We start from the raw sequence: 15515 nt of genomic DNA on the forward strand, positions 1-15515 counted from the left end.
ACCATGTATTTTGCATTGCATCATCCATAGTTGCAGAAACACAGTCCAACAAAACTCTTGAATGTAAGCTACACGTTTTGTGATTATTTCTCACTCACATCTCTGAACAGAACAGATATTTAATACAAACCAAAAAGCGTTAAACCAACTCTAACCAGCTAAGAGGTTTAATCTGCCTATTTCAACTGTGGCAGGGTGTGCACTACTGAAAAGGAGAACAAGGCTCAGAGTCTCCCACTTCTCGAATCCAATCTGTGTTCTCAACTGGAGTGAAAGTACTGCCACCAACTAAACAATCTCCTCATTTTCTCCAGCTGTAAATCGGGAGTGATAAATCCCCAGTAGCTTTTTGAAGAATACTTTAGTCAATGTTCAGACTGTGCAGTCTGGAGATCCGTACGGGCTACGTTTTCCACGTTTAAAGTAAAATGCTATCATCTTTCATAGGAAAGCACACACATGTAGAGAGAACGTTTTTACTTTGAAGAGTAGAACTGCTGTTAGAAAAGTGCCCCCTCCCCCTGAATTTTTACTTATATTAAAACCTGTAAAGTGTATGTGGCTAGATATTCACAAAGACTATAAAACAACACTGGCAGGGTCTGGATGAAATCCTGTCTTGTTTCTTTTCAGCCAGAAGGATTGCAGCTAAACTAAGAAGCTATTAAGGCACAGGATTTGACCCAGAAAAGATAGTTAAAGTTCTTTAATAATGAAATGTGAAAAACTGTTACAGCACGTGAAAGATGCTGGAAACACAAAGTAAGTTAAACTCCAGCCTAGAGACAGAAAGCATGATGTCTGGAGTCCTAACTACCACATCAGACTCATTACTGGATTGGGGAAAAAAAATATTGAAATGTCTTTGTGCAAAAGTGACACTACTAATCCAGGGAGCGCATGTCTTTTCCTGGCACTGCATGCACTGAAGCATCTGGCACCAAGAAGTTAAAAAACAAGTAAGAGAAATAAAGCAATCCCTGATTGCTGTTTTCAACAAAAGCTGATTAGCCTTACCTTGGAGACAGGGAGTTGAAGCAATACTGGTTTGTTATGCTCTTGCCCAGTTCTCCATACCAACAGATTGGGAAGTGTAATACAATCCCTATACTGCTATTATGTAGCCAGCCACGAGAAGTAAAGCAAATACGCTTTCAGATGGGTAAGAATAAGGCATAGAGACAAAGTAAAATCCCCTAAATCAGCAAACCAGCCCTAATCAGATAGGGGGCTGAAACAACCATTTCAAAATACAATTTAACTGTGCTAATCCCTACTATATAAAATGAGGGTCTGTCTGATGAAAAGAGGAGGTTTGGCCTGATAATCTGCATATTAAATTCCCAATCTCACCAAATGAGGCTGCCTGTCTGCAGGACACAGAAGCAACTGAACTGCTGCTCAATATTACAGTATTTATAGGCCAATATTTTTTCCATTTATAAACTGGCAGCGTAAACCTCCTTGACATTAGCATAGAAGAATCTAGCAAATCTAGCAAAATTACAGTTTTTGTAATCAACTTCTAAGAGCCTACTAAAGCATGTTTTCAGTTATTGCACCACTTGGAAAGCAAAGGATAAAAATCTTTAGCGTGTAGGCTGTTCATTACCACCCTTAAACAAACCTCAGCATTGTCACACCATCAAATGTATATGTAAATGTGCTGACCTTCAGAAACAAGATACTACCAACAGAATCAGGTAAATGCACATGTGCCCATAGCTAATATATGTGCACACCTGTCCGACAGCAAATGAAAAAAATTAGAGAACAACAGAGGATAATCGTTAATAGATTTGTAGATTGTATGCATGTGTCCATGCTCATCTGTACAAAACACCAATTAGAAAAATGTGAAACAGCAATTTTAAACCTATTTGGCACTGCAGATAAACAGTAGTCAGGTCTTTTCAAATTTAGCAGCAATAAAATACCATCTTATTCTTCTGTTTATATACCTTATTCTTGTTACCCATCCTAAAACCTTGACCATCTCTCAGACACCACAGGGACAGCCCAAGGGGTCAGCACAGCTGGAGGTGAGGACTCGAGCAGTTCTCATAGGCCTCATAGCATCCAGGTGCCACACAGCCATCTGCTGCACACCCCACCTGAGCCACGTTGCAATGATATGATATGCAGGGCAACCTGGTATGTGCCCTTCCAGAGTCTCTCTCCTTCACAGCAACAAACTGCAGAAGCTCCTATAACTCATGCCACTACTAAGTGACAACTGGATCTTGCCACCTCCCTTTGCTAAACAAAACTGGACCACAGAAGTACTCTAACCCACCTTTAAACCACTTGCCTGCCCAATATATCGGAGACATTACAGAAGCACTAAAATCTGTCAGCATATGAGCAATTCACACCTCAAACTTCAAAAAAATTTTCTTGAACTAGCCAGTGTTCAGCATGTCTTTCTATTTAAAACCTACATCTAATACATGTGCTTCATAACACACCTTAAAATTCAAGAAAAAGGTTTGTTGTCATCTAAGGGGTGTGGAGGAAGCACACTCTAAAGCTGTGATCACCATGGGAGCAAAACAGATACAAAAGTAGCTGGCACTTGCAGGGGATCAGATGGTGAACTTTTCGCCTACAGCTGTCACACAGCTCACAACTCTTTTGCCTGGTGCTGTGCAAGACGCAACACAAAGCCAAACCCTGTTGCAAAGAGCTTAATATATATGGCCACAAAATAATGCACATAAATAGCTAACTCTGCCCTCAAAAGAGTCCTCTTGAAGGCAACTGCGGTCTACCAAGATGCAGCAAATGGTTTACATGGGCGAAGCTGTGTTGTGGCCCGAAAAACAAAGCTGGCCAAGGAAGAAAGTAAGTAAGGTTACTTAATGTGGAAAGGTGACACAAGTATTAAAAAAAAAAATCTCAGTTTTCTGGACTCATAAGGAATTGCATTTTTAGCCACCAGAACTCATCAAAAGGAAAATACTGAAAAAATGCTACAGAGAAGCAAGCATCTCTGTAAAAGACTAAAATAAAATACATATAGGAAATAGCTGCCTTTTATAAAAGACAACAGTGTGACAAGTGTAGGTAGATGCTAATTTTAGTGGCAAACACTGTAATCTTGGTCTGATCAATTATCTCTGTCTATGCTGGATGCCTCCGCCCTCCACAATGCAAAGGGAAGTAGCAGTCTGCTGGCAGCGGCAGACTATGTGCTAAGCAACTCATCCAGGGAGAAACAGAGGTCTTAAGATTTCCTTGTATGCAGAGCCCATCTCACAATTGAGATGTGATAAAATACAGCAGATCACATTAGACTCAACTGAAAGACTGCCATTAATTTTAAATGTTACCTACAAGTATATAAAAATGTCCTAGATTCAGGGACAGACCTTAAGGAACAATACATAAAATGGAAGGAAAGCAGCCAAAAATCTATTCTGAATTTTATATTGCATTCCTACGTCTGGTGAGAAATGATGCCTTTTGCTTTAGATTCAGGGTATGACAGCAGTTTTATAGAAGGCCCATGCACTTCTTTTAAGACTTTTTTTAATTTGCAAAGAACAAGTCACTTGGTCATACTGAAAGTAAAAATGGAAGAGATGGCTGTGGGGTTTTTTTGGTTTGTTGGGTTTTTTTTAACACATACATAGCATAAGAACTTAAAATACCCTTGCTCAAATCTCAGGAATCCACTAGCTATCCTTGTGGAGAGCCAAGCAAAGATTTCTGCTCACAGTTCTATCTCAAGGTCTCAACTCAGAAGCGTAGGCTGCCTACTCCCACCAGATGTAGCACTGTGGTACAAGTCAACTTTCAAAAAACGCAGGCTAAACATTATGGGTGTTTTTATTTCAAAACAATATATTTGAAATATATATTCCCTGCTTGCCAGAAGCTGAGAGCTGGTCTGAGAGCTGAAGACAGTACAGGCACACAGAGAAAGTAGAACCGTTTACAGTGGGGACATAGCAGCACACTTTTGTTTTCTAAGATACTTTTTGATGTTTACAGTTTCTGAAGTTTCGATTCTGGATTAAATTCACTAAGATAAAGACAACCAAAGCATAACATTCTTCCTCTGTATTTACACTTCACAAAGAGAGATGCATGTATATGAACAGGCTGCATTTGATATCCACTGCACTTCACATACCAACAGCACACTGCATAGACCACACAGGCATTGACAGAGCTGTTGCCTGTGCAGTGAACAACGATTGTATCATCTACCTTTTGTGCAGTCCAAAATTCCAAGTGGGGGACACAGAGAAACTGAATAACAGAGAAATGATGAATTTTCTTTTCCCTCTGACATCAGTATCTGCAACATCCATTTTGAAGACACATACACTATCTAAGTAGGAAATGTTTTTAAAATTTGTTTCATCTCTCCTTTATAGTCTAGAAATACAGCATTTGCATGAATACGGAATCTAGTTTTGTGGGGTGTTTTTATAAAACAAAAAAGAACACTAGGCTTGATAGTTAAACAGTGAGATCCAGCAGTTCAATGAAATTCAGATCTGCCTGATGTTTCTTCTGCTGCTGCTAAAACAAAGCTAAGGAGGAATCTTGTTTGTGTGTGCTTTAGATACCCCAGGCACCACGCAGTTTCCTATAATGTTAATCACCTGGGTCATTTCTGTCAAAAACATGGCAATTTTAACTCAGGTAATTCCTTGTTTCAGTAATTGAAATTCTCACTCACACAACTTCACGATACACTTAAGATTGTGTAACCCACCCATACGACCATGAAAAGCAAGTAATTAAGGTACTGAGCTATTCAATCCTTATCTACAAAAATCTCCCTTTCAGAACTACTACCACCTTCTTAAGGAGGAATTTATCTAAAAAAGGGCTCTACCCCCATTTTTCGAATCTAAAAAGTTGTATGTGATACTGCTGGTAACGTACACGTATGTGCACTGAGCGCTGACAAACAGGAGCACTAATCGTCCAGTGGCAATCCATGCATATGTAAAATTGCTTGTGTATATGCAGAGCCACTGTTTCATCCAGCACTTTTCTGTGGATGTACTGAAGAGACAAACAAGTAATACATGACTCAGAATACAGCAACCTGGCTAATACCTTGCAAATGAAATATTTAGTCAGCTCAATATGAGTGCCTCAATTCAAAACATGCTTAAAAATATATACATTCAAGTGCTTTCATGATTCAGTTTTTCAGAGATTTCTGTCTAATTTAATTTCCATTCTTATCTGGGTTAAAAGTAACAAAAAGTTGTGTGTTTTTTTGGTCAGATTAGTTTTAGCTTGGCTGAGTTTCAAAATCATCACACTGTCACACAAATGTTCACCTAATTACCAGCTAGGGAACAGCACAACGGCTGGAAAAGCCATCAGGGCAGGGCTTCTGCTTTTGGTGATGATATTGTTTACATGAATGGGAATATGAGACCGCAGCCTAAAATAGATGGTATGAGTAGTGCTTTGGAGATCATTCTCTCTCCACTGATTACAGAGAAAGTCCTGATGAGCACTTTAAGCCAGATAACAACCTGTTAAATAGCCATGTCACACTCATTTTCATATTTTACTTCTAATAGAAAGCCACATTTATTTACAGCAAAGAAACCAAACATTAGCTGGAAGTTTCACTTTCAAATATTATACAGATGTTATGATTCAAGCAAAAATCAATACTGGTCATGACATAAAAAGTAAATTGGATTGCTTTTAGTAATTAGAAATAAAGACAGCCTGTTATGTATTTTTCTGTGTGAACTTACACAACTTCAACACAAATATTAATAGAAGTATGGAGTACATCAGAATATTCATTAAAATGAAAATGCAGGTAGTGATTTTCAAGTCAGTTACACTTCAACCACTTTCCTTCTAAATATTTATACTGGAGTTCATAGTTTGCATGTATTATCTAATAAAAGTATTAAACATTGAACATTACAATTTTTATAGTAACACAGTAAGAAGAGTTTAAATGAGTTGGCACTCAGCAAACATCAAACAAGGAGTATGGCTGTTGTTAATAACCACGTGTTTGTGCTGTTAGTGTGAATCATTTTATTTACCAGTCATACTCATGCTCAGCCCAGAGATGACTTCACCTACTGAATCAATGAAGAACATTGACCTCTGAGATAAAAAAAGAAAACTGCCTTACTAACAATACTACATAAGATCACTCTTAAGAGAAGAATTATTAGATAAGGAAAACTGATCAAGCAAAATTTGTTAGAACATCTGAGCACCTCTCTATTTATTTTTTGCAGAATGAACTGTAGGAGCTAGATGTGTATGCGTTAATATTTCTGATCAAAGCAAATACACAAAAAATTTAGCCTCACCTCAAGCTCTAGTCCTCAACAAAATAGCCTTTTATGCTAAACAGGCATAACAGTTGCACAGCCGTATACAGCATCCTTTCCGTTCCATGTAGTCAGCATAAAGCAGGAAAAAAAGGTGGCAAGGCTGGAGGAATCTCTGTCAGTGAAGAGTTTTCTACACTAGGCACTGAATTAGTCTTATGACAGTCAGCACTGAGAAGCGGACTCAGCAATTCAGGTAGCAATGCTTTTTATCACATGGTGGGACAGTGGTTCAGTACCAAGTTGAAGGAACAATTATCCCTGACAAATCACAAACAACACTGCTTAACATATCTGGACTTCTTTTTATGTATTCCTTTAATCAGTTTAATTAATGTGATTAAATAGAATCGTTACACAAATTGAAGAAATTATCTATATCAAGGAAAGAGCTTGATGCGAAAAAGAGTATTTATTAATATGCATTATAAACTCAAGATGACACTTCAACCAAATCTACTAATTCAGAAATTTTAATTCTACTACTACTCAGAGCAAATGTAGCTAGGTTCTTTATAGCCTTTTTCCAAGAAAAGTTTGCAATTTTTTCCTGTCATCCCTGCTTCCACCCTCCGTAGTCAAAAACGTCTAAAAGCAGCTCTTAAAATGGACCATTAATACCAGCAATATTAAAGTTACATAATATCCAAAACAGTAAATCATGATGAACTCATAAAAAAAATTAAGATTAAACATAATATAAACAAATAGATAAAAGCTTTATGACGAATGCAGCTATCTACAGGTAACACAGGTGAAATTTAATGAACATACGCCATTGTGAACATCCCTGGTGCAATTGATGACAATCCGTCATTTCTTCTTCAGGGTCTTATAAAATATGAGTGTTTAGCTTAGTTCCTCACTTCTCTTCAACATTTTTGTGAATCTGGATGTTAAAAATCCTTATGAGCTTGCTGAATATTACCTCATTGGTCAGTCTCAGTGCAAATTTACAGGCAAAATTGTGTATCAGTTACAACGCAAAAGCTGGTGAGATTCCCTGTACTTTCCTGCATATATGCAGTTTTCAGTGTTCTTGTTACTACTTCATAGCATGTATCTGAACTTTTGAAAACGTCCAAAAATTTCAACCTGAATGCATGATTTAACCTCACTGTGAAGCCATCAGTATAAAAAATTAATGTATCAAACACGACAAATGTTCTGATGTCCATCATATTTCTATGCAACGTATTGCTACACTTGTAACTGATAGCTACGCACACATAATGCAGAGTTTTTATATATGACAAAAACAGTACTTTTACTAAAAACTTTGTTATTAGGGAGTCAAATGATCAGTTTTAGATTGCTTTTTGCTTTATTAATATAATGATTTTTAACTAAAATGATCAAAAATTGCTGAAAAAGCACAGAAGACTTTTCCCCCCCCGGGATGTTCTATAACTAAGGATTTACAAGCTTTAAAACTCTAGACTTGGTTCATTCTCTTGGTTTAACATAAAAATAGTGTTACGAAAACAGAAAAAAACCCATTGGTTTTGGCCTAAAAGAAGCAACTGAAGTTTATCATGGGAGAGAGAGAAGGAAAGTAAAAGAAATGGAAAAGGAGATTGACTTAGTGGAGTCAGACAGAAAGAAGTGCCTTGTCCTTGACTATAAGAGAAAACGCATGAAGAGGTATTTAAAACTACCCTATCATGGTGATGTGAGTCACCTGGTGATATGTTTCAGTGTTTGTTTTCTGTAATGAATATATCTATAATTAAGCCAACCCAGTACAAACTGAATTCAGTTTTCTCAGAGGTGAACACTCAATAGACAGGCTGCCACCTGAAGCAGCAATGTGGCCTGCTGAGGAAGTAGTACCATGCTTCTTATTGTAGGACCTTGTACTCCACACTTTTGCTTACTCTTGCATAATACGAACTATAACACTGCATGGCATGGAAAAAACTTCACTGTACCGTTCTTCCTCATCCTTTCCCAGCTGGTAAAATGTGAGCTTTCCTGAGCACCTCCTTCAATACTGACCTGTTCCACCACAGTACAACTGACCAGGGTTTGATTAACATGTACCAGATTCTGAAGAGTTGCTTTTAATAACACTATTTGCTTCTCATGGTCACATTTAAAACATACATGAGGATGATGTAAAGATGTGGAAAAGGAGCCAGTAACGCTGGTTAAAAGTGAACTCAAGCAACCATTGCATTCTTCTGTGTAACAGGAGGATGTTTTACTTCAAACAATTGTTTTCAGATAAGCCTACTCTCTGGTAACAAAAAGACAGGTATTTTAGGGGAATGGCTTGACAAAGGATAAGAAACCAACAGAGCAGAAAAACATTTCTAAGTTTTCATTTCAGTCAACGAAATAACAGGTGCTACAATACTTCTGCTCATGTAAAGTTAAACCACAGGATTATCTAGTTATAAATCCAGAGTTATCTGCTCTCCTAATCATTCTTATGACTTACTATTTTTGTTTATGCATGGCTATTTAGTTGCAACATGCAAAATACTAGGAAGATTTAAATTTCCATCAAAGGTACTACAAATAGTGACAGATTTTTTCTAACAAGTTTCTGAGCTTCAAATAAGCAATACTGTAAGAATCTTGTTCTTTTTTTTTTCTTGCCACTGCATTGCATATTCTTATTTATAGACTTGTGTGATTATTCCCTACCCATTCAAATTGCTCATTTTCTTATTTATACTCTCTTGTGATTATTCTCTACCTGTTCAAATTGCTCATTCTCATCTTTGCTTTAATCAATGCATCTAGAAATTGTTTTCTGTTAAAGCAGACAGCGTAAAAAGAGAACTGCAGAAGAACCAAGGCAACAAAACCAGATTTATGGATGGGAGAGGCCCTTAACTTTAAGTATTCTCAGAAATTGACTAGAGAAATTTAATAGAGCGATATTTGGAGAAGAAATCCCCCTCCTAGGACTAAATGTCAAACTGAGAGGGTCACATACTCAATCTACAACTGTTAGCGACTCCACCTCAACTGTGGGACCAGAAAATCTCCTCATTTTACAGTAATCTTTCATACTGCGTAATTCTTTTCTGGCATGCTATCCCATCAATGCTGATTAATGTCAGTCCGCACAAAGCTAACAGGGGACTGACAGAATCTACTCTATATAGGCTTGGGACCTGCTCATTTCTCTTAGATGATCTGACTTTGCTGCACTTACATTAAATTAGAATATAACAAAAATGAGTCCACAGAACAAATATGGGAAAACTGGTTACGACCATTTAGGGACCTAGTACTGGACCATCCCATTTGAAAGCCAATTAAAAAAGATGAGAGTCATTGTACCGTTTACGAAAAAAAGACATTTTCTTGTATCACCAATGTTGTAAAACAGCTTTCTGACTGATGAAAATGTTAGTCTCAGTTTTGCTCTATTGGAAAATAACACAAACTCTCCAGTTATAGCGTATCAGTTTTACCTTAGCTAATGGTCTTTCCATCAGCTTCATCCCCCAAAAAGTTGGGATACCTCTACCCTGTGGACTATGGTCACTGGTTTCATTCCCAAACTAACTCATTCTCAGGCTCCATTCTGCAGAACGGCAACTTGTTCTTCCTGGGAAAAAGGCCAAGAGGTTAGGTTGTCCTGACAGAGAACATGGATGTAAACCATGCCAAGATTGGGTCCTTCTGCCAAGGGCACTCCAACACTGTTCCAGCATGCTATGTGTCCTCAGATGCCCAAAGGCAAACTATCATGCCTCTAGCTTCAAGTTTCAAGAATAGCATTGCTGTGGGCTGTATTACTTTTGGCGCTTGGAACTGAAGAACCACACACACATATAAAACAAACAAAGAATATGTCAGGGCCAGAGAAACACTCCATGAGCCAAAGGCAATGCGGTGTGGTCACAGCATATCTGTTCCAGATGGTGCCAGGGCATTCCCTGTCATAGTACACAAAGTATAGACACAGCCTTTATAAGAGACAGGGAGAGAAGCCAATCAACTAAATAAATCATGAAACACATCAAAGGGAGAGAGAAAAAAATATGAGGAAGGAAGTATGGAAGAAAAGAATATGCTTTGGTTCTTCACATTACTCTTCATGGAATAGTTTAGAAACCAGGATAATTATCTGTTTAAAATGACAAAATCTTGAAAACGGCCAATAATAGTTCTAGAACATCGTATTTGCCAACTGGGTATTTTAACAACATTAACTTAATAGATAATGAACTCTGAACTAATCATAAAGATCATGAAATGTTCATAAATTGCTACTGAGGAAACCCAATACCTTGCGAGAAAAAGGGTAAATATTTAATTAATAGTTCATTAAATCTTAGGAGCCCAATTACCTGTAACGGAATTATAAAGAAAACACTAGAAAAGAAACTGGAAGACTGGAGTAGGCAAAGAAATAGAACTTCTGTCTGTACAGAAATACTTACCAATCTGCTATGCAACTGAATGTCAATAATTTATCTTACTCATTTAAATATGCATGCCTTTTTTTCCAGTGTATTTTAAGGCATTTTATTCCATAGAATCAATTTTTGAGGTTACCCCAAATCCAAAACAGATGGATGATAATGAGGAAAAAACAGAAAGTCAAAGCATAATTATAATTTTTAACACACTTTTAGGGATGAACAATTTGCCACACTGCGCTCTTGACAGAGAATTCACAAGATATGGGAAGCCATTTTTCCACTAGTGTTTACAGCATAACTAACACCAGTAACTCTCATCTAAATAATTGACATATTAGGGTCAAATTATCCCAACATCAAGTCTGGACAGAAAAATAAGTCATATTTCTTGATAAATACCTCTTAGAAATAACATTTTGTTATTAAGCAATTTGGTAGTTTAGAAATGTTAGATATTTCTAACAGTTCGGTTTTAAATGATTATAATTCATTGACTTGAGATACACTGACAATATAAGCCGGGTGAGAATATTTATTTTGTATACCTTTACAGAAATGTTACCACTGCCTCCAAATGAGCTTTACCGTTAAATAAATATGCACTGAACACACTGACAGCTATGTACAGATAGGAACTTAGATACATATTTTAAAGTTCTCTTCAAATGGCAGTTTGCACTTTTAGTACTAATTCCTTTAAATTCACTACACTGTTACTTTGTGTTAGTATTGGTTTTCAGTCCTTCATTTAGTTTTCAAGCTACTGAAGAATGCTTATCTCCAACCAATGGAAAGTACCTTTCCAGCTATAATGTACCCCCACATATAATCACTAAAATTGCAGAATCCCTTTCATATAATGATTTGTTGATTTTGGGTTTTTTTGAGACATCAAGTCTGTGCAGTGTGGTGTCTTCCCTACCAATACTTTTATTTAAGTATTTATATAATGCTCCAATCATCAGTGTCATATTCTTGCCATTTTTCCACACACACATTTTTAAGTCCTTCAAAAATAGACACCTTTCTGGTGTTTCTTAATATCTGCATGCAATGACTTTTCTAGAATAATTGCCAAAAGTTCAGTAAGCCTACTAACTAATTTCTTAAAGGTTCTAACTTACATATTCAAATTTTCCTAGAGACTCTTTCCTCAATGTAAGACAGTTTTCAATCACCTTCTAATCACGTATTTTTCTATTCTTGTTTTTCCTCCTCATCAATTTAAAAAGCAAAGCATACTTGATTTAGTCTACTTTTAATTAAAGGGGCTCTTTCCTTATAGGTTTTTCCTGATAATACCAGAAGTACCTTCTAGTGCTCTTGGCTCCTCCTACACTATCCTCCTACTCTTATGTTCTCTACAGAAAATGCGTGGCTAGTTCTATAGATTTTTCTCGCATATTCTCCATTGCCAGTATCTTTTGGAAGTCTTTCTTTACCCCAGATTTTTTTTTAACAATTAACATATAAATGCACAGGTTACATTTTACAGATTTTAACGTGTTATATAAATTTGTCTTTTTTACATATTGAGTTGAAACAGTTCATAACCTATAAACAATGAATCCTCTTTTTATATTACCAACATTTCCTCCCTGATCATAAAAAGTACATGCTCCTTGATATGTACAGTGGCTTCTACTCAGCGCAAGAAGGCTAAGAAAAGCAAGAAGTAAAAGAAATAAACAGGAATATGTTAGGAAGAGGGAGACAACCATGCTGAGCTGCCGGTTAGGAGAAAAGTCAACAACTAGATTTGCCTAAAAGTAGCAAACCATCTGATGAAGAAAGAAGCAATAGAGATTCTGCTATGAAGGTGTTTGGACTAACAGGTCACAAAATACACAGGACAACTTGTCTCTAAAAACAAATGAATCCTCAATGGGGTTCATGGCAAAAATAAAATAAAAAAAATCAAATCATGAATCATCTTTTCAGCTTGTGAAGTTCTCTGAAAGTACGCATTTGTCATTCACTATATGACATGGTAGGATGACTGTCACTTACCTTAAACATGTATTTATAAAAAAAGATTATCTTGCTGTTTTTCTGTATCCTTACTCAGGAATAAGACATGGTTCTGTAAATTTCATTGTCATTATTACTTGGAAATACTTGTAATATGCAAAGCCACTCTTTCAGTCAATCCCAAGAGGTATTAACATTTCTAAAAAATGTTACTAATCCAAGTATGAGAATCCTCCCTTTATCTCCAACTATGTATATATGCTCATAATTTTCACTTTTGACCACTGTTTGCTTTTGACCTTTCTTATTATTCATACATTTGCTTATTTGTCCAGACACTGATTGATCTTTTAAGGAATTGCAGTTGTACTTGACCAAATGATCTTTGAGCCTGGAAGAATACATCAGATGCTCGGTTTTCACCAGAAGAGATATTCTGACACCCTGCTAATTTCAGAACTTTATTTAGAATATAATGTAATATGCATACTCATTTACTAAGTCATCTGTGTTTCTTCATCAGTGACTAGTACTGTAAATCAACTCAAAGGTCTTTATCTTTTCCTTGTCAAAAGTTATCTCCTTAAAAATATCATATAATAGAAACTAGATTACTGTTCATCACTCTCATCACTGATGTGCATGTGGAGCATTTACAATGTCCAAGCACTTTTTAGATTACTCTTCGCTGCTAACACCTTGCACACCTCTCTCAAAGTACTAAGGCTGCTTGCATCTCTCTTTAGCCACTTATTTTTCTTCTGATTAGAGATGTCATACAAGCTGGATCTAGACTGTTTTTTAAAAAATCAGGCTACTCTTCAGTTACTAAGAGCAGTACTTCTTTTTCTAGTACCTAATTACTTGTTTTCTCAACCTTGTTTGTAACGATAGGATTTGTCTTACCTAACTTTACCCAGCTAAATGTTATTCGTACTATCTTAAAATAGGCACCTCTCATAGGAGTGGGATGAATCCCCAGCTAGATGTGTCTGTCTCCCTTTATTACACATAAAAAGAGCATAAACAACTACCAAACTCAGCTAATATATGGCCTGGAGCAAGTAATTTGAAATGTTAAAATGGAAAGTGTATAGCATTAGTTTACCTATTTGTCTCCTTGGAGACATGATGCAAATACATATGCTTTAAAGCATTCTGATACTCAGGTGCAACCTCAAAAATGAAATTCCCTAAAATACAATCTCCTTCTGAAGCCCGCTTAGAACTCTCTATCTCTGGGAAGGTGCTTTTCAGTTTAATGGTGCATTTTTCTTTGTTGTAGGAGCCAGGTACACACTAATTCATTTGGGACATCATTTTTTTTCTTTCTCCTGTTTATTGTTCACTATATTTGGAGAACCTGAACTGTTACACTTCTTCCACTTATGAAGCCAGTTTTATCTGTCACTTTCACCCCAGAGCTTCCAAACTCTGTCAGTGGACCATGTTATAATGATTTTCACTTCGATAGTCACCTGCACTGTTTATAACTCTCCCCTTTAGTGGTGTCTGGCCTCATTATCAGTTCACATTGGTTCTGGCAACTGAAGAGTTGCCAACTGGTTACTTTTGCTCTTTTAAATTATTCATACTGATTACTTTGACAAATGTGATGTACATGTTGGCCTGGAAATGCAGACCAAGCAGAAAGAAGCACAAAACCTCCCTCTGTGTTTATTACAGTGACTACTCCAAGTTATCTTAAAAGGTATTTTAATATTGTAAACCTTTTTACACATTACAAACTCCACAGAACAAAGAATATATATTTCTCTGTGTATACAGCACCTAACATATTTTGAAGAATATTTTAATATTAACAATAGTATTAGGCATAGGTGGTAACCATCTCATGTCTTCTTTAATAGCATCCTATGCCCACCTCAGCAAATATGGCTTCTTATTTGTTTGAGCAACCTAACACTTCAGGTTTATCTTTGCCTTCTGGAAAAGAGTTCTCCACTGGCCTATCACATTTTCCTAAAGAATTAGATTATTTACAGATTTTATTGCCCTTTTTTCCTTAACTGTTATAGCTACTCCTTGTATTTTGACCAAGCTACCAAGTGAGTACAACTCTGACATGCTAAACTCAGTTCAAGCACAATAAACACCGCGTATTTCCTAAAGATGCTTATACAAAACAAATACAGGGTGAGTAAGATCTAGTTCAATGGATTAAACCTCACTTTAAGATCTTTAGGTGCTCAGTTCTATAAGGGTTTTTTTTAATAATTAGATAATTAGTAACACAGAAGTGCATGTAACTGTTTCACAGTATCTAACAATGTCTCTGTTTCCCAAGGCTTTTAATAGCATCATCCTCCCCCTCATCAAGACTTTTTTTGGAATGGATCACTTACTTTGTAATACGGTCAATGTTAGCAATTTGCTTCTGGTTCCGGATTATTTCTATAGCTGCCCAAAGATGCTGGATAGCCTTTGTATCTGCCTGTCGTCTCTTCGTTAAGCGTGCCATGACCTGTTTACTTGGTCAGCTGCAGCCGATAAATAAAAAAAATACACCAAAAAGTTAATAATGAATTATTAAATGGATTACATGATGATCATATTGCAATAAATATGATTACAAGTAAAATTTTGTTAACCTATAGCAATTCAATTTGTATACAGCAGCATGTTTTCTTATGCTTAAAGAGCAGTAAAAAGCAAAAAAATGTTTACAAGAACCCCTTTCACATCATATAATCTATACAGAAGACAAAAGGCGAGCAGTAAAAATTATCAGATCAATAGCAAACGACTTAACTTATCAAACTGGTTACGAAAAGTCACTTAGTTCACATCTCAT

At 36.5% G+C, this 15515-nt stretch overlaps 1 protein-coding gene across 3 annotated transcripts in view; it reads right to left on the minus strand.

Moving 5' to 3' along the window:
* Positions 1–15211, minus strand: part of ZMYND11 (zinc finger, MYND-type containing 11) — a 62504-nt gene extending 47293 nt beyond the window's left edge. For 2 of the 3 annotated variants that reach the window (XM_009572592.1, XM_009572590.1), the window contains exon 1: positions 15067–15182. In XM_009572592.1, the coding sequence (XP_009570887.1) occupies positions 15067–15182 (116 nt within the window). Of the gene's footprint in view, positions 1–15066 lie in introns of all 3 variants that reach the window. The other variant, XM_009572591.1, reaches the window with a different exon arrangement.
* Positions 15212–15515: the final 304 nt, after the last annotated feature.

This window comes from Fulmarus glacialis, unplaced genomic scaffold, assembly GCF_000690835.1.
Source record: "Fulmarus glacialis isolate BGI_N327 unplaced genomic scaffold, ASM69083v1 scaffold21482, whole genome shotgun sequence".
Taxonomy (NCBI): Eukaryota; Metazoa; Chordata; class Aves; order Procellariiformes; family Procellariidae; genus Fulmarus; species Fulmarus glacialis.